Raw genomic sequence first — 22,987 nt, 5'->3', positions numbered from 1 at the left:
CATTCTAACCCTTGGAACTCCTGAATATGTCAATTTACATGGTAAGAGAAACTTTGCAAATGTGGTTAAGTTAAGGATGGATCTTGAGACAGGCAGATTATCCTGGTTTATCCAGACAGGCCCAACATAACCACAAAAATCCTTATAAGAGGGAAGCATAGGTCAGAGGGGAGAGAAGATGATGTATTGCTGACTCTGAAGATGGAGGAAAGGGCCTGAAGTCAATGAACATAAGTGACCTCTAGAGGCTGGAAAAGGTAAGAAAATGAATCCCCCCTGGAACCTCCAGAAGGAATGCAGTCCTGCCCACGTTCTGACCTCCAGAACTATAAGATAATACATTTATGTTGTTCTAAGCCACAAAGGCTTTGTGGTAACTTGTTATGGCAGCAACAGGAAACCCAGATTCCATCTATGTATCAACTGTCTTGCAATGTAACATAATATATGCAATCAGGTAGGTTCACGCATAAAAGTGAAGAAGACAGTGAGAGTAGAGTGGCATTTTAAACAGATTTTTTTTTTAAGAGAGGGTATTAAAGGAGTCCCTGGAATTAGAGGACAACCTGAGCATGCATACTTTGAATAAGTTCCTGTAGGTACTCTCATATCCTGACCTTGTACCTGCTTCAGTTCCTTACTTCTTAGTTTGGGACCCATTGCTCAAAATCTTTAAGATTAACAATCAGAAGAGTGGTATCTGATCTGCTGTCACTGATGAGATCCCTAATTCCACCCAGTTAACTTGAAAATGCATTTCACATTGGCAGTGGGAGAAAACGTATGGAGATCAATACAAGTCTATCACTCCTGCTGCTGCTGCTGCTGCTGCTGCTGCTAAGTCGCTTCAGTCGTGTCCTAGGAGACAAATAAGCCAGGCCACATGTCCTGCTCACTGTCATCATCTTTGCATAAGAAGAACAATACGTCCCCAGGACAGCAGTAACAATAAAAATATTAATAATTTCCCAAGAGTTGTTGTCATATAGGCTGTGTCCATGCTGCCTAAAGATGAAGATGCACCAGTTAACCACCACATAAATCTGGCACCTTATGACTGAGGCTGACTTTCTGAACAGATACCATCCACATCTTCTTTTTACTGCGACTGCTTTCAAACTCTGAGCCTAACATTGCAGGTGATTTTCATACTTACAAAGACCAGGGAATTGAAAAGCACGGACTTCCCTGCACAAGGAGGTAATTTTTATGGATAAACATACTGAGTGACTAAAATGTTTACTTAGAGAACTGGGATTACAGATTTTAAGTGCTGGATGCTGCATTGTCTGACTACAGAGATATCTGAACCATAATTTGGGAATACATCTATTCCTTGGGAGCCCAAAATCAGGGCAGAAAGTTCTAACAGAAGTTGCTAAGGGATTCTAGGATGAAGGTTATTGATAGAACCTTAAGGCTAAGTTTTCTCTGCCTGAAACATTTCCTCCTCTCCTAGCCCATTTAACTCTAGTATAACCTTTCAAACCCAACTCAATTGCTTTGTCTGTCTAACTAAATCAGACTCCCTTGTTGTACTATCTGTAGCACCAGTTCTTAATAGGCTTAGTATAATTAGAATTTTCCATTTATGTGTGTCTTTTTAGAATCTCCGCCATCTCCATCATACTTAAAGTTATAATGGGGAGGGGCCATGTCTGTTTACACCATTATGCTCCAAGTACTTAACAGTGCCTGGCATATAAAATCCCTAAATAAGTTTTTTTTTAATATAAAATGAGTAAAAGAATGAATGACAATGGAATGAGCATACATGGCAGGCCTAGAAAATGCCAGGCGTACACGGCTGTCTGAAGAACTTTAAATGGTAGCTTCTAATAGAAGGTGAATTTCTGCTCAAACACTAACAATATAAAACCTTTTAGATTATGTAATGGTCAAATCTTGATGAATAGAAGTCACTCTGCTTTGTGACGATGGCCTGAATTTAATAGACACTTTACCTGCAAACAGACTGGGGTATGTGGCACTGAAAAATTTTTTTTTTACACCTTTGTTCCAAAATGCTCAGAAAGTGTTTCTAGGCAAGACGTAAGAGATGTTACTCCTAAAGTTGTAGATAAACAGAACTGGGTACGTAATTTAGAGAGCCTACCACTAATCTCTTGGAATGGATTAGAGACGTTAAATTTTGCAATATGTTATACAAACATAAAACATTTATATACATGAATATATTGCAGTTTTGATAAATAGCTACATATTTACACAAGCACATTACTCTCATCATTGGCCATTAGGGAGTGATTCACATTTCAAGTTCTAGTGGAAATGAATAAAATCTAGTAAAATAAAAGTTTAAAAAATTCAACCTTGATGAAATTCACTGCTTATTTTGTTGTATTGCTTTCTGCTGCTTTTTGCCTTTGAAACCAGCACATTTAATTAAGCTCCCACCAAAGCTCAGCTTTAAGTCTAGCTCCATAGACACTTGATAAATGATATTTCCCCACCTCATTGTTAAATACTTGGCATTTACCTAACAGATGTAACTCTCTAGTTTTAAAATGAAACACAGTAGCATTAACTGGGCTTCCCTGGTAGCTCAGCTGGTAAAGAATCTGCCTGCAATGCAGTAGACCCCGGTTTGATTCCTGGGTCAGAAGATCTCTGGAGAAGGGATAGGCTACCTACTCCAGTATTCCTGGGCTTCCCTGGCTCAAATGGTAAAGAATCTGCCTGCAATGTGCGAGACCTGGGTTCGATCCTTGGGTTGGAAAGATCTCCAGGAGGACATGGCAACCCACTCCAGTATTCTTATCTGGAGAATCCCCATGGACAGAGGAGTCTGGCGGGCTACAGTCCATGGGGTCACAAAGAGTCGGACATGACTGAGCAACTAAGCACAGCACAGCATTAATTAGAAAGAGAAAACTGATGTGAATCTTCAATGTCTGTCCTTGTGTGAAAATGTTTAAATTCTGTGATACTCCTGTGTTCAAAATTACTCCAAAATAGTCCATTATAAAGCAGCAATGTTTCATCCATTGCCATTTTGGATAACACAGGCTGTTGTCAACATGATACTGCAAAGATTTTTAAGGGTTAATCTCATGTGTGCCAAGAACATTGTTTTTTCTTTCAGACTAAGTGTGATTTTACACCAGAAATGCCCTGCCCACAATCACAAAGAAGTGCAAGCCAATGCCAGTGTCAGAGCTGCTTTTGTACATACCCTTGGAGATCTATTTCAGAGCATCGGTGTGTTAGCCAGCGCGCTTATTATCTACTTTAAGGTGAGTATATCGGAGTCAACTCACTGTTCCAGTGACTTTATAGATTAGGTGGTACATGATCTGGCCCCCCATTATTACTTTAAATGGGGGTGGACTGCCGATTTGCCTACACAAATTACTTTACAAGGTGTAAACAAACAAAACATTCGAAGCTTGAAACCTTAGATTTTCCAAATTCATAAGCTATGTCTTTAACTATACAGCTGCCAGTCTTTTAAGAAAGCAGTTCTTTTGTCCTGGGGTTAAGGTGGACAGCAACAGGACCATGAAAAACTTAGGGTTCTTAGGTTATAAGCAACAGAAAAGGTCTCTAGCTCACTTAAGCAAAACATAGATTCACTGATTGAAATTTATTAGAGGTACTCCTCTAAGAAAGCAAGGTAGAAATAAGGGAAACTTTTGGTATTCAAATGTCAGAAACTATCCAACTTCTATCCCAGGCACCATGCTGAAATGAATGTACATGTGTGTGCATGCTCAGTCACTCAGTGGTGTCCAACTCTTTGCAACTCTATGAACTGTAGCCCACCAGGCTCCTCAGTCCATAGGATTTTCCAGGATTTTCTAGAGTGGGTTGCCATTTCCTCCTCCAGTGGATCTTTCCAACCCAGGGATCAAATCCACATGTCCTGCATTTGCAGGTGAATTCTTTACTACTGAGCCACTTGGGAAGCCTGAAATGAATGTGATTCAGCTAATTTTTTTCCTCTTCTTGTCACTCTGCTGAAAATTCATGTTTCCGGGAAATGGAACCCAATTGATGTAGATTGGGTCTTGTATCTGTTGCTTGGCTGGGGAGGGTAGAGCCATTGACTGACTCTTCCACAATGGGAGGGAGAGAACTTCTTTCCCAAAAGAACTGTATTAATGGAAATCTGGAGTAGATCTGGGTGAGCCTCTGACCCTAAACAAATATTCACTACAGCTCTCTGTTTGGTAATAACAAGAACTAGAAGAGGTGGGTGAGGCCAGAGGTACAGGCAGGCGGGTAATGGAGGAGAGGGGCATTTATTTCTGTCCATTTGCATCACGACTGTCCATTTCACAGGGACTCTATTGTTTTACTAAAAAACTAAAACATGTAAACAAAAATTACAAAGACATGTCTGAATTCAACTGAGGAAATCCTCACTGAAAGCTTTAAGCTTAAGGCAAAATTCTTCAAGTTGTACAGGTAAGTAGAGTTTGAGAGTACTCTTATCAAGAACCCCTGGCCGAGTTTCTTAGAAGTAATGGGGCACAGAGTTTTCTGTGGCACAGAAATTCATCAAGGGCAGAATAGCAAATGTTTCACCCTGAGGCCAAGGGCTCCAGTGGTGAAAGGGCGTGAGAATGAGGCCTCAGTGTATACTTTTTGGACTGTATCAAAGATGCCTACCTTGAGTCTGCAACATACTTAAGAGAGAAAGATATAAACTGACCCCATCTGCCAAGACCAAGCTCTGGCTGTACCTTAGTCATATGCAACCTCTGAGCAGATGATTTCCTTTCTTATCATAATTAAGGCTGAAAAGTCACTGAATGCTGTGCCCATGTGTGCATATTTTCATCCATCCTCTCTACTTCTATTAATTTGAGAGACATTAAATAAGGCCTTTTGAGGGAGCACTCAAGGATATCTCTCCTCTTCTTTTTCATCCTCATTTAAAAAAAAAAAATTAGCAGCACTGGCTTTTCCTGATCTGAAAGAATAGCACTGAAACATGTATATAACCACATGTAAAACAGAGTGCAAGTTCGATGCATGAAGCAGGGCACTCAAAGTCAGTGCACTGGGACAACCCAGAGGGATGGGTGGGGAAGGAGGTGGGAGGAAGGTTCAGGAAGGGGGGACACATGTATACCTGAGGCTGATTCATGTTGATGTATGGCAAAAATCACCACAATATTGCAAAGTAATTAGCCTCCAATTAAAATAAATAAATTCATTTTAAAAATTTGGCAGCACTGGCTTTTCATTGCAGTGAGCAGACTTTCTATAGTTGCACTGTGTGGGCTTAGTTGCTCCATGGCATGTGGGATCTTAAGTTACCTGACCGGGGATCAAACCTTAGTCCCCAACACTGGAAGGTAGCTTCTTTACCACTGGACCCCTGGGAAAATCCCTCTCCTTACCTCTTAAATTGTAGGGAGAACATGTCCTATGGTGTCCCTTTCTTTAGTCATCGAGAGTTGAAAGCTTAGAAGAATTATGTCTTTAGGAAGTCTTGTCTCTGATTGGGATGGTAAGTGTCAGGAGAGTGAATGGGTGACAGGAAAGGAAGGAAGCGTGGGGCTTTACTTATTTTATCAATCAGACTCTCTGCAGGGGAGGCCTGGATTCAATGAACTGAAATTCCTTTTTTTTTTTTTTTCTAGCCAGAGTATAGCATGGCAGACCCGATCTGCACATTCGTCTTCTCTGGCCTGGTTTTGGCCAGCACCGTCACTCTCTTAAAGGACTTCTCCATCTTACTCATGGAAGGTAGGAGTGATTTTCGTATTATTTCCAGCATGTGTGTTTTCTCTTCCCTATAACCACAAAAGGAAATGACCTCAAGGCATGCTCACTGTGAGCCTGCATTATAAGGAAAATGTAAACTGAAAAGGAATTTTTATGAATCCAAGTACTATGAGTTTTATTCATATGGGAATAAACAAAAAAGAATTGGCTTCTATTTCTTCTCTAGCAACTATCATATCGTATGGCACAGTATAAAAGCAATATGTACAGATACTAGAGACAGTGAGGCAGAAACAGCAAAATTATACATTTATTCCTAAATATATGGAAATTACCTAAGAAAGATTGTGTAACTCTGTCTCTTGGGCAGCATTATAACTACTATGATACTGAAAAGGTAAAATGCTTGTTAGACTAGGCCAGCAGTTCTCAGACATTAGTGGCATCAGAACCACTTGGAGGGTCTGTTAAAACAGACTGTGAGGCCCACCGGACAGTTCCTGAGACAGTAGACCTGGATGGCAGGGGGCCTGAGAAATCCAAATTTTAACAAGATGTTGATGCTACTGCCTTGGGGACTGTACTTTGAGAACCACTGGACAAGTGTTTTCATACCACTTTAGGGGTTCCTCCACGAGGGCACGGGGAGGGGTCCTTGGAAAATCCAATCACAGCTAGAGGTTTGCATCCTGTCAAACATTCAGATGATCAAAAACACCCAGATGTTGGCTGAGCTGCTCTCTTCTGTCCAGCACACTATGATAGAAGGTGGACACAGTCTCAGAGGGCAGCTGCCTTCGCAACAGTTCCTCCTTGCCTAGCTTAGCCTTCACTGCAGAGGACACATGAGGGCTTTTGTTCTCGGCCGGCACTGTAATCATTGGTAGGTGATGGTGCTGACCACAGTGAAACAGGAAATGGATCGAAAGTCCTTGTGTGACAAGTGAACGCCCTCGCTTGGCAGGAGACAGTGTATTTGTTTAGGTCCCGGATGATTCCACCTCCTGTCCTGGGGGCTGAGTGCCGAGCCGCAGCTGTTGCTGCTTTTACAGAAGCTATCGAAAAGAGACAAATGCATACACAATTTAGGATGACTATATTCAGTGTCCTCTCTCAGTACAGCTCTTCTCTCATGATTATCTTTTTTTATGTAAGGAAAAAGTGTAGCTAATTATTGAAAGTCCTATCAGATAGGCAGGTAACTCCTACATGGAATATACTTATTTTTAAATTAGGTTTTCAAGTTAGGTTAGCATAAAATAATACTTGTACTTGATAAAATTTAAATATATATGTGTGTGTGTGTGTGCTGTGTGCTTAGTCGCCCAGTCATGTCTGACTCTTTGCAACCCCATGGACTGCAGCCTGCCAGGCTCCTCTGTCCATGGAATTCTCTAGGCAAGAACACTGAAGAGGGTTTCCATGTCCTCCTCCAGAGGATCTTCCCAACCCAGTCATCAAACCCAGGTCTCCCGCATGGCAGGCCAATTCTTTACTGTCTAAGCCACCAGGGAAGCCCAAGAATACTGGAGTGGGTAGCCTATCTGTTCTCCAGGGGATCTTCCTAACCCAGGAGTTGAATTAGGGTCTCCTGCATTGCAAGTGGATTCTTTATGAGCTGAGCTACAAGGTAAACCCATATATACATATATATGGAAAGGCATACATACACATATATGTGTAAATGGAAAGGCATAAAATGATAAGACTTCTCCCCATTTTTTCACCTTTAAATTCTCAATCTTATTCTTCAAGCCTAATATCTACTACTATGGTAAAAGGTGACATATATCTTTCCAAAAATATCTATGCATTTACACATATATGTATATGTAATAAAACACACACACACACACACATACACGTGTGTATGCTGTTGCTACTTAGTCACTAAGTTGTGTCTGACTTTTTTGCACCCCCATCCCGAGCAAGAGTACAGGAGTGGGTTACCATTCCCATCTCCAGGGGATCTTTCCGACCTAGGGATTGAACCTATGTCTCCTGCTTGACAGGCAGATTATTTACCACCAAGCCACCAGGGAAACCCTAAATATGTGTATACATGTGTGTGTCTATATACATGAGTGTGTGTGTGTGTGTGTGTGTGTGGGTGTGTGGGTGTAGTGTATGTTTATATGTCTTTTTTTCATACAAACAAGATTATACACGTATTTTGTTCTGCACCTTGTTTTTTTCAACTAGAAATCTTTCCATATTAGTAAATACATAGATAACCTCTTTCTTTTTCATGGGTACAAAGTATTCTATTGTTAGCATCCACTTGCTTATTGATGAACATTACAAATAATGCTTCAATTATATTCTTAGCACTTATATCTGTGGAATAATTGCTAGACATGTATTGCTGTTTGAGAAGTTATGGACCTTTTAAAATTTGATAGATACTGTCATTTATACCAAAGAGACCATATCAGTTTTTTTCCCCACCAACAGCGTATGAGAGTGCTCATTTCTTCCCAACCTCACCGTCACTGGATATTATCAAACTGTTGATTCTCCTCTAATCTGATAGGTGATTATATTATACCTTATTGATTATATATGTGAATCTTTAATTATGAAACCTAGTGAGTGATTTTTCATATACCTATTAGCCTGGGTAATTATTTTTTTGAACACTAATTTTGGTATTTTTCTGGATGCATTAATATTTTTGCAGGCTCTCCATCAGAAAGAAAAAGGTTTCTAGGATGTGATGAACACTGAGGTCCACGGGAACCTGTCCTCTTGCCTGTCAGTATTATTTCATAGAGGAAAATAAATAGGAGTAGACTTGCATTCTCCATAAAAGCAAAGTGATAAAAGGAGGCAAGAGAAAAAGAGGAGTGGGATCTTGACTTAATCTCAAGAGTCCCAGATGAATGACAGCAGAAGGTCAAAGGAAACTCTCCAGGGATGACACATTAGGCATAATTGTCACCTTTGGGTTACAATACCTGGGGTCTAATGTTTACATAACACTTCACACCCAGAGGAGGGATCTTAGAGTCTGGCATCCCACTTACCCATGTGGCCTTACAAATTCTTCTTAACCCTTCTGACTCCCAATTTCTTCTCCAGTCAAACAGTTCTAACACTGATTAGATCTTAAAGTTTTATAACTATTAAATAAGATCATTACTAGAAAGTGCTTAGTGCAAACCTTGGCCTATAGTAGGTTCTCAATAAAGGTGCTAATATTATTAATTATTTTATTATTGTGTAACATTTTCACCCATGACTATATGCACATTCTATGGCTAATCTGAGACAAGAATTTCTTTGTTTCTAGTACCCCGAGCTTTGTGGAGCTCATAGAGTAAAAAATCATGTTGACCAGCTGTTTGTTCTATGAAAAGATATAAAATGGGATAAAACTAAACTCAAACTGTACTGAATTTTAAGTTAGCTGCAAGGAGGGAATCCCTATGAGCAAGGTTCTTAAATCCTGAAAAAGGAGGGTTAAGGATTCCCTATTCCCTTTAAGAAAGTGGTTCTAAACTGGCAGCTCATTACAATCATCCAAGAAGCTTTTGAAAAATACTTATGCCCAGGCCCTAGACCCAGAGATCTTGATAGATCTCTTGATAGATCTTGACAGATTTTGACAGATTTCATAGAAGCTGGCTTTGATTTTTTTTTTTTTTTAACATGTAGGCAAGCTTGAGAACCACTTCCAAGCAGTCGTGCCCAGTAGCTTGTAAATACTCGTGCAATGCTTCTCTACTTTGGCTCTGTTAGAATCAACAAATGAGTTAAGAAAATGCTGATGCTGGTCTTATCCCCAGGAAATCTGATTTAATTGGTCTTGGGTGTAACCTGGTCATTGGGATTTCTTAAATCTCTGGTGACACTAATGTGCATCCAAGGTCAAGAGCCACTCTGAAAGCATATAGATTTCAGAGCCTCATCCAGAGATGTTTTCTTTAGGAGAATTTTGATGGAACCAAGGCATATTTATTTACAACCAACACACCAGGTGTTTGTGTTGTATGTATATAATTGAAGTGGCAGCTAAAAAATGTTCATCCTTAGAAAACTTTCCTACAGAATCCTATTTGGATCATCTTTAGTTGACAGAGATTTACGTATAGCATCAAATGGCTTTACCACTGTGGTGCTAATTGAGTTGATTTTCAAAAAATTCTTATATCAACCTGATAACCTTTTATGATTTTAACCAACCATTGACTTGGTTTTTCTCTCTGTAGCCAGCCAAAGCAAATGCCCTTATATTTTCAAATCCTATCATCTCTGTGACAATCCTTGCAATGTTTGAAAATGGTAATTCTACTTCCCTTCACCTTCCCATATCCAGGTAGAGACACTCCAGTTCCTTCAGCCCCAAAACATAGCTGACTGGCTGCCAAACTCCCCACCTTCATGCATGTCCCACACCATTCCTCTAGAAACAATGATGAGAGTCATTGAATAGTAAACCCTTACTAATGTACTTAAAATCATAGAAATTCTACAGACAGAATAATGAGATGGTATTATAACATTAGGATCTCCTATTATCATAGTTCGCTAAGGGACTGGTTGGATAACAAACAATTGTATAGCATTAGAGTTTACAAAGGACAGATGTTTTCTGAGATGTTTTCAGAGTCCCCAAAGGACTCTGTTAACTACATATTGCTTTTATTATACCTATTTTGCTACAAATATTCTGAGGATTAGTTCCAAGTGCTGGGTCAAATTCACAATAGTTGTAGTCAGAATGCCAACCCAAGATTATTCAATACCAAATCCCACGGGATTTCACTTTGCTTTCCAGATAATTACAAATGTAATTGGGGGAAATAATACACTCTGGAAGTGAAGGGTGATGACTGTCTTGATGGTTGCAGAGTAAAATCTGCAAATGCTCTTTGTGAACCTGTGGCTGATGGCAAATCCTTTGAAACAGGTGAATCTGCTTTTGTAAACATTTAAAAAAAGAAACCATAGATGGAGAGGGCAAGGTAGTATTTTAGTAAGGACTTTGCAGCCCCAATTAATCTTTGCACTGAGCCATATTTCATGAGATAACCTACTAACCCCGGCCTCCAGTTCTCTCCTCTTCGCGGGTGTGCCAACGCACCTGAGCTACAATGGCGTGAAAGAGCTCATCTCAGCAGCGGATGGGGTGGCGTCTGTGCAGTTTGCATGTCTGGTCGCTAACAATGAACCAAGTGATTCTCTCTGTTCACGCTGCTGCAGGTCAGTGAGTTTGTAAACATCCTGGACAAAAATTCAGTCATATCCTATAACATCTGTAATTTCCCTCCTCTTGGTGGAGCAGCCCTGAGTGTCTGTTGCATGCCAAAACAATTGTAATGTGTTTTGTGTGACCAAGGGCCTTTGAAACCCCCTTCCCCATGCCAATGTCGTCATGGCAACAGTGCTACTTATGACCACCCTGGAGGTCGAAGGTAGAGCTTTAGAGAGTAGAATAAAAGGATAAAAAGCCACCAAGCTTCAAGGCCTTAAATTCTGTTTGACTCGATGTCCTATTGGTTAAAGGAGTGGGATGAATTTAACAAGAAACCTTCACTGATTATCTTTAGTGTGTGAGATGTTTTACCCTAGCATCAAAGAGAGAAAGGTGAAGGAGACACAGGTCCCATCCTTAAGATTCCAAAAAGGTAAAAGATATACTAGTCAGAATTAATGGTGGTTCCATTACTGGATGGTTAGCAATTCTGTAACCATGTGAGATAACCCTTGGGATGTGAGGTTTACCCTAAAAAACTACTTTGTCAAGGAGAAGGTGATTTTGCTCATGATACATCCTAGGGCTGAGAAAAATGGGCAATGGCTCGGGAGACAGCTCAGACCAAGAATGATATATTAGGCTGCTGAGAAATAACTCATGAAGTTACTTAGAGGCAGGATACAGGAAGAGTCATTGGAGGACTGTGCTTTCTCAGACATCCTCATCTCAGCTGAGAGGCTTGGGTCTGGCTGCAGGGAATTTACAGCCTCCCCTACACCAATATTTCACTGCAAATGGAAGGATCGAGTAAACACTCAGGTTACTATGGAGGGAACTTCACAGCCTCCTGATACCTTTAGGGAAAGGAGAAAAAGACAGCAGAGAAGGCTGCTGCTCTAAATGTTTCCTGGCTCTTGTCACCATCCTTGAGATAAATTGTGATTATATATAAGGGTGAAAACTCAGAGAACCCAGGGAGCCAGTGAGCAGGGCTGTATAAGAAACAGTAGTTCTGACTTGGCTTTTTCATGGCTTATCTCCTCTGTCACACTCAGCCCCTAGGGATGCCAGACCCCAGAGAGGACTGTGGGCAGGAAGTTCCCATAGTGACAGGGCGCTTTGCAGCTGTGTCTGTATAAGTGTAGCTGATTGTCAGACCCATCATGGCTCCTTTCAAGTGCACTGCCTGTGCCCTACCCCAGCAGCAGAGACAAAGTACTTGAAGCCGGAGATGAGCCGTTGCCTGTGTGTGTGCAATCAGCGCCAATCTCTCTCAGTTCTTTATCAACAGCAGCCAGCCGGGAGAGCCAGGTGGTTCGGAGAGAAATTGAGAAAGTCCTCAGCAGTCGCTTTCCTGTGCACTCACTCACCATTCAGATGAGCTGCTAGCCGACCAGGATCCCGCCTGTCTTTTATCCGAAGACCCTCAGGACTAGCCAGTTGCTCTGCCAGCTCCCCAAGTTTGACAGGCCACTGTGTGCTGCTCCACAGTTTCTAAGAAACCAACAGAAGAAGTCTGAGAAACTCATGATACAGTATGATGCACACTGTAGCTCCATCCACCATAAATCAAAACGTGCTTAGATTCATCAGTCAATTGGATTCTCCATTCATCGGTAGCTGTGTTCATTCTAGAAATGTATGTATAGATTATTCCTGCCTGGGGCTGAAATAACAGCTATTTGTAACCACAGGTAATAGAAAGTTCACCTCCCTTCAGTAACGCGTCCCCAGGCTGAACGGGCAAAGCTGAACTCAGGAAGGAGTCTTACCAGGAATCAGTGGCAAGGAAAGAGTCACAAAAATTTTCCCAAAACATGAAAAGCAAAAGTTAGGAGAGCCGAGTCAGGGGTAAAAGCAAATCTGGAGCTCCAGTATTCTTGCCTAAAGAATCCCATGGGCAGAAGAGCTTGGCAGGCTATAGTCCATGGGATTGCAAGAGCCGAACATGACTGAGCACACAAGTATGCATGCATGGCTCTTTAGATATGTCCCCTTATTTCATTCTGCTAAGTCTCTTCAGTTGTGTCCAACTCTGTGCGACCCCATAGACAGCAGCCCACCAGGTTCCCCCGTCCCTGGGATTCTCCAGGCAAGAACACTGGAGTGGGCTGCCATTTCCTTCTCCATATTTCATTCTAATGACTTTTAAAAATTTGAAATTAATACCATCATTGTATAGATAAAGCCATAAAGGTTAAGTGAATCGACCAATGTCATTTATTCTTTCATTTAAACATCTTTTTCAACACAGACTATGGGCAGAGCATTGGTAAACCAAGCTGACATGCTCTTTGCCCTCACAGAAGTCTTTCCCCTTTGGGAGGAGATAGTCATTATACTAATAAACACCACCAAGAATATACTACTAATAGCAGCAAGGGATATGAAAGAAGAGGGGCTGATTGAGGTTGGGGAGGTCAATGGAGGGTGTCTCTAAGAAATGGCATCTAAGAGGTAAGTGGAAGCCAAATGCACTGTAGAAGGAAGCACATTCCAGAAGAAGCAAGAGAATGAGGGGACACCCTGAAGAAAGAAGAGGGTTCATTTGAGGAACTGGGAAAGGTCCTTGTGGCTAGAATGTACCAAGTAAAGAGTGAGTTAAAGAATATGAAGGACCAGAAACTGGAGAGGGACTTTCCTGGTGTTCCAGTGGTTAAGACTTTGTGCTCCCCATGTAGGAGGCAAGGGTTCAATCCCTGGCCAGGGAACTAAGATCCCACATGCCACATGGCATGGCTAAAAGAGTTTTAAAAAAGACAGGACAAACAAGCAAGTACAAGTAAGAAAGTAGCTGAAACCAGATCTATTTTGACCAAAATCCCATCTATGCTCTCTCTTTGAACACTTTTGCTTTATTTTGGGTAGGGGGCTGTTTCTTTTTGATCAAGTAATCTGCATTGACAATCAGCCATTATTTCTTTATTTTTTTTTTAATCTGTTAAGCCCTTTTATTTCATAGAAGATACAGTGTGACTTTCTCAGGATCACACAATGAATGAACTAAGACTAGAATCTGAATCTCTTGACTTCCTATTAAGTGTTCATTTCTTTTTTTTTTTTAATTTTATTTTATTTTTAAACTTTACGTAATTGTATTAGTTTTGCCAAACATCAAAATGAATCCATCACAGGTATACATGTGTTCCCCCTCCTGAACCCTCCTCCCTCCTCCCTCCCCATACCATCCCTCCGGGTCGTCCCAGTGCACCAGCCCCAAGCATCCAGTATCGTGCATTGAACCTGGAATGGCATCTCGTTTCATACATGATATTTTACATGTTTCAATGCCATTCTCCCAAATCTTCCCACCCTCTCCCTCTCCCACAGAGTCCATAAGACTGTTCCATACATCAGCGTCACTTTTGCTGTCTCGTACACAGGGTTATTGTTATCATCATTCTAAATTCCATATATATGCGTTAGTATACTGTACTGGTGTTTTTCCTTCTGGCTTACTTCACTCTGTATAATAGGCTCCAGTTTCATCCACCTCATTAGAACTGATTCAAATGTATTCTTTTTAATGGCTGAGTAATACTCCATTGTGTATATGTACCACAGCTTTCTTATCCATTCATCTGCTGCTGATCAGCCATTATTTCAGAAGTGCCTGCAAAAGAGGAGCCTATGTTCCTCAGAGGAATGAGATGAACAAACTGCTGTGTTTAACAGTAAAGGCCTGACAGGTGCTTCTGTAATACATCCTGCCTTAGGAGGCACTAGTACTGTGTCCACGCAGGAGTCTGCTAAAGAAGGAGGAAGCCTAAAGGACTGGAAGTGGTTGTGGGCCAACATCGACCCCGGAGACCCTGAGTCATGCCAGTGACGTGGGACATGAAAGGGACAGAGGAGCGAAGCGGTGGAAACAGGGGACTCTGTGGTAAGGAATGAACGTTAGAAGGAATGAGAAATCTGGTCAGTCCCTTCCGCTGCCTTCCAGATTTGTGACCTTCCACTGCCATTCCATTTCTCTGAGCTTCAGATTCCTCATCTGAGAATGGGAATCACATTTTCATCAGTGGGTTTCTGTTAGAACTATGTGGGATAAAAATGTAAAGAGCAAGGTTCTTTGTGTGGTAAAAATTGAGTGCTCCATAGATATTCTTCTCAATCCAGAGTTTCTCAACCGTAGTGGAATCATCTTTTGGGGTTGGATCATTCTTTGTTGTGGATGGACTGTTACAACACAATGGCAGAAAGTTATTCTTGTGCATCATAGGAGGTTGAGCAGCAACCCTGGGCTTTACCCACTAATTACTGCAAGCACTCTCCAGCACACACACACACACACACACACACATACACACACACAGACTAAAAAGGAAAATGGGGCATGGAGGTCTTGGCACTCAGGATGACTCAGAAGTGGCACTTTAGGCACCGCTAAAAGTGCCTTTGGACCAGAAGTCAGTGGGATAAGAGGAAGTAATCTGAAGCTGCTCCTTACATGCCAGGTCCACTTCTGTGCATGTTCCAGACTCTCCAACAAGGGGACAGGAGCATTTAACATGACTCGTCTGAGGCGAGAACATTTTTTGGGCTATGGTTTTCTCCTAGACAGGGTTCCTGTGTCTACTGCCATGGACACACAATCTCATTTTTTCTCTCCTTGCTTTTTTGGTAGATAAACCCAGACAAAAGTGTCTCCTTGTTCCAGGCCAGTCACGCTTCTCTCCTTTCTTTTTTTTTCCTTTTCCAACCCCTCTGAGCAGAAAGCTGAGTAGGTGAGTCAGGCCAAGGCCTTCTGTGCAAATCTGGCCATCCATCTCTCCTCCCCAGCCCACTCCGTCTTTGTCCAGGGAGAACTGAATGTGCTGGTTTCAAGATTCAGATTCAAACAGTAGAAAGGAAAGGGAAGTCTCACTTCAGCTTCCAGCTGGAGCAGTATGTTCTAAACCAGGAGGCACTTCACTGGGTTACTGGGTCCTGCTTCAGATTTTAAGGATGTGGAACTTTGATTTGTATTCTGCTATTATTCTCTGCGTGTCTTTCACCTGTAGAGAGTATCATAAAGTAAAGATGTGCAGGCCTCAATGGGTCTGGTTTGGAACTTGAACTTCTGTATGTTTTAACATACCCAGAGATGATTCTAAAGAACGGAGTCTAGAAGAGCCTCAGCTAAATGAAGTCACTAAGTGGGGGATTCAGACACACAGCCAGGAACCTACAATGATATCTAAAGTTGCAACCATGTGGACAGGGTAGGAAGGAACACCGAGTGGTGAGGATTGTGGGCTTGGCGACTGAGACTTCACGTCATTAAGCTGACAGCCACACTGGAGTTTGAATGATATAGGAAGTTTCTCCAGGCAGATGAAGAAAAAGGTCTTCTAGACAGAGAAAGCTACGTGTAAATCATGCTTGTGTTTTCCTGCTGGTTTTTAATTTGAAAAGCAGAATATATGTGGCAAAGAAAACGATCAACTCTGTGATGTTTAAAAATGTAATTTTTGGTACTTTATCATTATTAACATTGAGGAGAACAGGAGTTCTGCCTTTGATGATTTTTCTGACATTGTCAGCGTCTAGCAGGGTGCTGGAAACCTGGCAGGCATTAATAATTGCTGAGGCAATGACTCTGGGGCCTTGTCATTATTTTTTATTTACGTTTGTGTTTTTCTGAAATTCTGAGGGCCAAGCAAACATTGACTTTGACTGAGGAGGTCACACATGTGCCATCTCTGCAAATCAATCCACACCGCCAAAAGACCTACTTAGCATTCTGCTGAGGGCTCGCCCTGCTCCGTGAAGACGGCCAGGCATGCCCCCCACCTCAGGAAACAAGCTTAGGCAACCAGAACGAGAGGTGCTGGGGTTCCTAGTGGCTTCTGCCTCAGCTGGCTCTCGAAACAGGAGGAATGGTTCACGCCAACTCAGTCTCCCATCTCAAGGACTGCCGTGTGGTTTTGCTTTTCCATACTTTGTACAGGACGGAGCTCTAACGGATAGACGACCTGGCAAGCACCCAAGTTCTAGGGGCACTGTCTGCTCTGCTTTTCTCTGAAATTGTGTTAATATTCAATTCTATGTCACAAATACATCGAATGCCAGGTCACCCCAAGGGAGATGGACTTGTATGTTAACCAAAGGCAGCGCCTCGGGCTCCCAGCCATTTCTGCTCTTTCCCTGAAATTCTCCATCTTTAGTCAACTTGATTGAAAATTCTGGATGGTAGATGTTTTTGTGTTAAAGTCAAGACAACCTGAAGTGGGGTTTTTAAGGATTTGAGATGAAAGAGCAGTACCACCAGGGGATTTCATGTGCCAGGCATCAGTGCCCAAGGTCTCCCCCTCTCTCTCTGCCCCCCTCCCTGGCATGGTCAGAACTCCAAAACTGACTGCAATAGTGCAGTAGAATTCCTTACTTTGTGGCATGGTATTTTCTCTGGCTACTGAAACATTAATGATCTTTCATGTCTTTCAAAGCAACAGGCTTTATTCTGCAGAATACTAACATCAAGCCAACGCCACTGCCACCCTCCATCCTTACTGTGCTTCACTGTTATCCAGTATCCGGTCCAGATTTATCTAGGGCTCCGTGGTGAGGTTAGGGCCCAGAAAAGAAATGTATGTGTTCCGTATGTTTGGTTACAGATGGAAAACGGGAATGCTGAAGGACATGAAGGAAAGAATGCTTACCCTTTGAACAGAAGTTCTGTCAATTGCCTGAGTCTGAGTCCTAGCCCTTCCCTTCATTAGCTCCGTGACCTCCAGCTAGTGATTTAAATGCTCTGGCCTTGTTTCCTGATCAGTAAAACCTCCCTATTGGGATGCATGAGAATTTCATAAATAAGGACTCAGAGGTTGGATTTGTGTATAGCGGGTAGTTAGCACTCAGTATCTTAACTGGTACTGTTGTTGTGTACAAAGTGAGTCTGTATGTATATGTCACAGAGATTCGTATCATGCCAACTATTAAAAGATTTTGAGTCATCAACACACTCCGGCAAGAGAGTGGTCAAATTATTGGTGAGAATTAAACAGCCCTTTCTCTCACAGGGAGCGACTGAGGCTTGCTGAGATAAAGGCTTATCTGAGAGAGCGTTACCTAGTAAGGGAGTCCTGGAATCATTAAAATAGTTAAGTCCCTTTCTGACATGCTCTGAAAACTTCTACTTTTATCTTTGAAGTAAAAGCTGAATGAGGCATTCCAAGTGCATTTATTAGCACTGTTTAACTGCCCAATTCCATGAAGGCAGTCACAGGACCCCTCCCCCGACCAGACCTTGTACACTGTTCCTATGAAACATCACTTCCTTGGTTTTTTGGTGTCTCTTTCTCTCATGCAGTTGACACTTGCTCTTGCTAGGTGCATTTCCTTCTGCTCGTCTCTCAGTTGTCATTGCCATATTTGGATCATTTACTTACCTGTTAAATTTTTTAAAATTAATTTACTTTAATTGGAGGCTAATTATTTTACAACATTGTGGTGGTTTTCACCATGCATTGACATGAATCAGCCATGGGTGTACAGGTGTCCCCCCATCCTGAACCCCCTTCCTACCTCCTTCCCCACCCCATCCCTCTGGGTTGTCCCAGAGTACCAGCTTTGGAAGCCCTGCTTCATGCCTTGAACTTGCACTGGTCACCTATTTTACATATTTACCTGTTAATTTTGAAAGCCAACAAAGGCTTTTAGCACTCTAGTATCAAAAAAAAAAAAAAAAAGTGTGCCTGGGCATACACATTTTATAGGTTATTGGAGAATGTCACTCTCCAGTGCCATCCCCACCCAATGAAATGGGAGCCAGAGAACCCTGCAAAGAGACAGACATAATTTTCCACAATTAGCTTTCAGGTACCTTCAGGAAATCATTTTCTCAGCTCATCTCCCTGTATTCCCTGTTTGGGATCACAGGGCAATCTGCTTAAATGACTAATTACAGAAATCATTAAAGGCACCAAGCAAATGTTGTCTTTGAATACCCACATTCCCAGTTTTACAAGTCCTGCCTGGCCTGACAGTGATGAAACCACTTAACAGTCCAGCGCAGGCGGATGTTAAGGGAAAAAAAAAGGTGACCATATGTGGTTCAGTTTCCTAACTTTCAGATTTCACACTTAATGTTTGTCATTCTGTTACTGGGCACCTGTTTAAATTCTATTTTAAAACGTTAATGTATGTTTAAGACAAAATGAGGAAAAAGAGAGTTTGAATTAAGTCGTCATCTTTTGATCACTAAAATCATGACAGAAAATATTTATTGTGACATCAATCAGGACTGTATTGAGAGGACATACATGTCCACTCTCAGTCTTTTAATGGAGGGAAGAACACATTTGAGGAGCGGATTGGTCTAAGAGAGATCAAAGGTGATCTAAGAATCAGAGGCACTTTTGAACATGCTGGTCATTGCTTTGAATCCCCAGTGGGGGTTAGACATTGGTGGTCAGAATCTATGGTAGCCCTTGAAAGTTGTTAAAAACTGAAACACACTTGAGCTTCTTTGGCCATAAAGGCCAGGAAGTGCTGAGAGACGTCAAGCTGAATTGCACCCTATTCAGGTGTGCCACGGAAGCCCCAGGGGACAATGTATCAATATAATTGCCCTACATTTCCTTTCCTCAAAGGGGTGCCCATTTGCTGAAAACATAATTGTCCTATTTGCAGCCATTAAAACCATGTGATCGCTGTACACAGTCCAGTGGCACCATCAAATGTTATGTCCCTAGACCTGTAGAGTTTCAGAGTGTTTGGGGTTATTAGAGAAGCAAGGGTGCCAGCCATTCTGAAGATATTGTAAAGCATGGTGAGTTAACCTGTACAATAAAATCAGCATCAGATGTGATTTGGGGGTTTTGTTTGGAGTTGAACTGCATTTTTCAAATGGAATTCAGTAGGAATTTCATCAACTAACTCCCTGTTTCTTTCCCATCCCCTCTCCTATTTTTTGCAGTGATGAATAGGGGATTTTCTTTGGCCTGAACTTGGGATTTATCAACAATAATTTCTGTTACTGTCCCACTCTCCACTCCAAATGTGTCTCTGACATGGCAGAATCCACAACCAGAAAGATATGAGTACCCTGTGTTGACATTTCATTAGCGGAATACATTCTATGAATAATTAATAGCCCAAAAAGATGAAGCCTCCTTTTCCGGTTTCTACTGTCTCATAGAGTTCAGCACCTTGTATGAATTTGGATGAGGAAAGGACATTTCAGATTCCCCTGGCTCAGTAAGCCCTGAATTCATAACTAAGAAGCAGATTCTTTTTCCATTAAATCACCTTTCCTTTATAAACAGAAAACCATGGAGAAGATTTTTCAGGATCTTGAGATGAGATCATCTTTAATGTTGACTAAAGAGAAAATTCTGAGAGGATCAATTATTTTTCTTCTTATTATCACAATTAATATTATTTTGATAGCTTTTAAACACCCTAGACTTTACCATTTATACTCCAACTATGGATGGTGTTTTATGTGGGTATAAACATTTGCACAATACATACTTCAGTATACAGATTTTAAAGAAAACTTCTAATTCCACCCTGAAACTTTTCATTAATTTATTAACTCATGTAATCCATTTTTTCAACTGATTTTACTAATATTTATTGATTGAACACACCAGGCATAGTGTAAGGGAGTATAATATTGCTTAGATATATAATCTAGAAGACTTTTTTTATATCAAAGATTAAGAAATGACTGAATAAACCTCAGAGGTCCTGAAAAACACCTTAATACTCATATGTTAGACATCAACTCTGAGAAGTAAACATATCTGCATTCTTCCTTAAAAAATGTATTTTATAGAGGCATTGCTCAGGTGCAATCAAATCATGAAATCAGTCCCATTTCCTAATGAAATTTTACTGATGGCTCTAAAATATTTCACTTCATTTCTCTCTCCAATTACTGAGATATCAGTGCTTCTCACTGTACAATAGAAATTATTGGGCAATGATGAGGATTAGATAAGCTTGGAATGTTAGTGCTAGAATATATAAGAATGAAATACTTAGTAATAAATTTATCTAAGGAGGTAAAAAAACATCTGTACACTGAAAACCATAAGATATTGATGAAAGAAACTGGAGAAGACACAGATAAATGGTAATGTATCATGTGTTCATAGATTGGAAGAATTAATACTGTTAAAATATCAATATTACTCAAAATTATCTATAAATTCAATGTAATTCCTATCAAAATTTCATTGCAGTTTATCACAGAAATAGAAAAAAAATCTTAAAATTCATACTGAGCCACAAAAGACCCTGAAAAAATGAATCACAATCTTGAGCAAAACAAAACTGTAGGCATTACACTTCCTGATTTCAGAATACATCACAAAACAACAGGAATCAACAATATGCTACTGGCATAAAAACAAACTATAGACCAACACCACAGAATAAAGGCCCCAAAATACGTCCATGCATTTATGGCCAACTGATCTCCAGTAAGGTACCAAGAACACACAATTTGGAATGTATAGTCTCTTTTATCAATGATATTGGGAAAACTGGAGATCCATGTGCAGAAAAATGAAATTGTATCTTCATCTCACACTGTGTACAAAATCAACTCAAAATGGATTAAAGATTTAGAGGGAAGATCAGGAATTATAAAACTACTTGAAGAAAACATAGGGAAAAACGTTTGACATAGGTTTGGGCAGTAACTGTTTTGGATATAACCCCGAAGGCAACTGTAATGCAAATTTGTAGGACCTGACAAAACTTGGAAGGTGTTTAAAGTAAACTGCATTGAGGTCATGCATATAAAATGCTTAGCATAGTATCAGGTTTGCTAGGTCACTAGCCCAGATAATAAGTGTAAATTCCTCTCCTACTGTGGGCCTAGAGGAGCTATCCCACGTTGAGGTCAGGAAGGGCGGCGGTGAGGAGATACCCCTCGTCCAAGGTAAGGAGCAATGGCTGCGCTTTGCTGGAGCAGCCATGAAAACATACCCCACGCCCAAGTTAAGAGAAACCCAAGTAAGACGGTAGGTATTGCAAGAGGGCATCAGAGGGCAGACACACTGAAACCATACTCACAGAAAACTAGTCAATCTAATCACACTAGGACCACAGCCTTGTCTAATTCGATGAAACTAAGCCATGCCCGTGGGGCAACCCAAGATGGGCGGGTCATGGTGGAGAGATCTGAAGAATGTGGTCCACTGGAGAAGGGAATGGCAAACCACTTCCGTTTTCTTGCCTTGAGAACCCCTTGAACAGTATGAAAAGGCAAAATGATAGGATACTGAAAGAGAAACTCCCCAGGTCAGTAGGTGCCCAATATGCTACTGGAGATCAATGGAGAAATAACTCCAGAAAGAATGAAGGGATGGAGCTAAAGCAAAAACAATACCCAGCTGTGGATGTGACTGGTGAGAGAAGCAAGGTCCGATGCTGTAAAGAGCAATATTGCATAGGAACCTGGAATGTCAGGTCCATGAATCAAGGCAAATTGGAAGTGGTCAAACAAGAGATGGCAAGAGTGAATGTCAACATTCTAGGAATCAGTGAACTGAAATGGACTGGAATGGGTGAATTTAACTCATGACCATTATATCTACTACTGCGGGCAGGTTTCCCTCAGAAGAAATGGAGTAGCCATCATGGTCAACAAAAGAGTCCAAAATGCAGTACTTGGATGCAATCTCAAAAATGACAGAATGATCTCTGTTCCTTTCCAAGGGAAACCATTCAGCATTATATCACAGTATATCCAAGTCTATGCCCCAACCAGTAATGCTGAAGAAGCTGAAGTTGAACGGTTCTATGAAGACCTACAAGACCTTTTAGAACTAACATCCCAAAAAGATGTCCTTTTCATTATAGGGGAGTGGAATGCAAAAGTAGGAAGTCAAGAAACACCTGGAGTAACAGGCAAATTTGGCCTTGGAATACGGAATGAAGCAGGGCAAAGACTAATAGAGTTTTGCCAAGAAAATGCACTGGTCATAACAAACACCCTCTTCCAACAACACAAGAGAAGACTCTACCCATGGACATCACCAGATGGTCAACACCAAAATCAGATTGATTATATTCTTTGCAGCCAAAGATGGAGAAGCTCTATACAGTCAGCAAAAACAAGACCAGGAGCTGACTGTGGCTCAGACCATG

General features: G+C 41.2%; 1 protein-coding gene across 1 annotated transcript in view; it reads left to right on the top strand.

The window, feature by feature from the left end:
- SLC30A8 (solute carrier family 30 member 8) overlaps positions 1-22,260 on the top strand; it is a 50,361-nt gene extending 28,101 nt beyond the window's left edge. The window contains 6 exon segments of the mRNA XM_070802757.1: positions 3,107-3,257; positions 5,616-5,719; positions 10,771-10,842; positions 10,844-10,905; positions 12,192-12,284; positions 12,287-22,260. Coding sequence (XP_070658858.1) covers positions 3,107-3,257; positions 5,616-5,719; positions 10,771-10,842; positions 10,844-10,905; positions 12,192-12,284; positions 12,287-12,336 — 532 coding nt within the window. The 3' untranslated portion in view covers positions 12,337-22,260.
- Positions 22,261-22,987: the final 727 nt, after the last annotated feature.

Source organism: Bos indicus, chromosome 14 (assembly GCF_029378745.1).
Source record: "Bos indicus isolate NIAB-ARS_2022 breed Sahiwal x Tharparkar chromosome 14, NIAB-ARS_B.indTharparkar_mat_pri_1.0, whole genome shotgun sequence".
Lineage (NCBI taxonomy): Eukaryota > Metazoa > Chordata > Mammalia > Artiodactyla > Bovidae > Bos > Bos indicus.
This window is presented reverse-complemented; position numbering and strand designations above follow the sequence as displayed.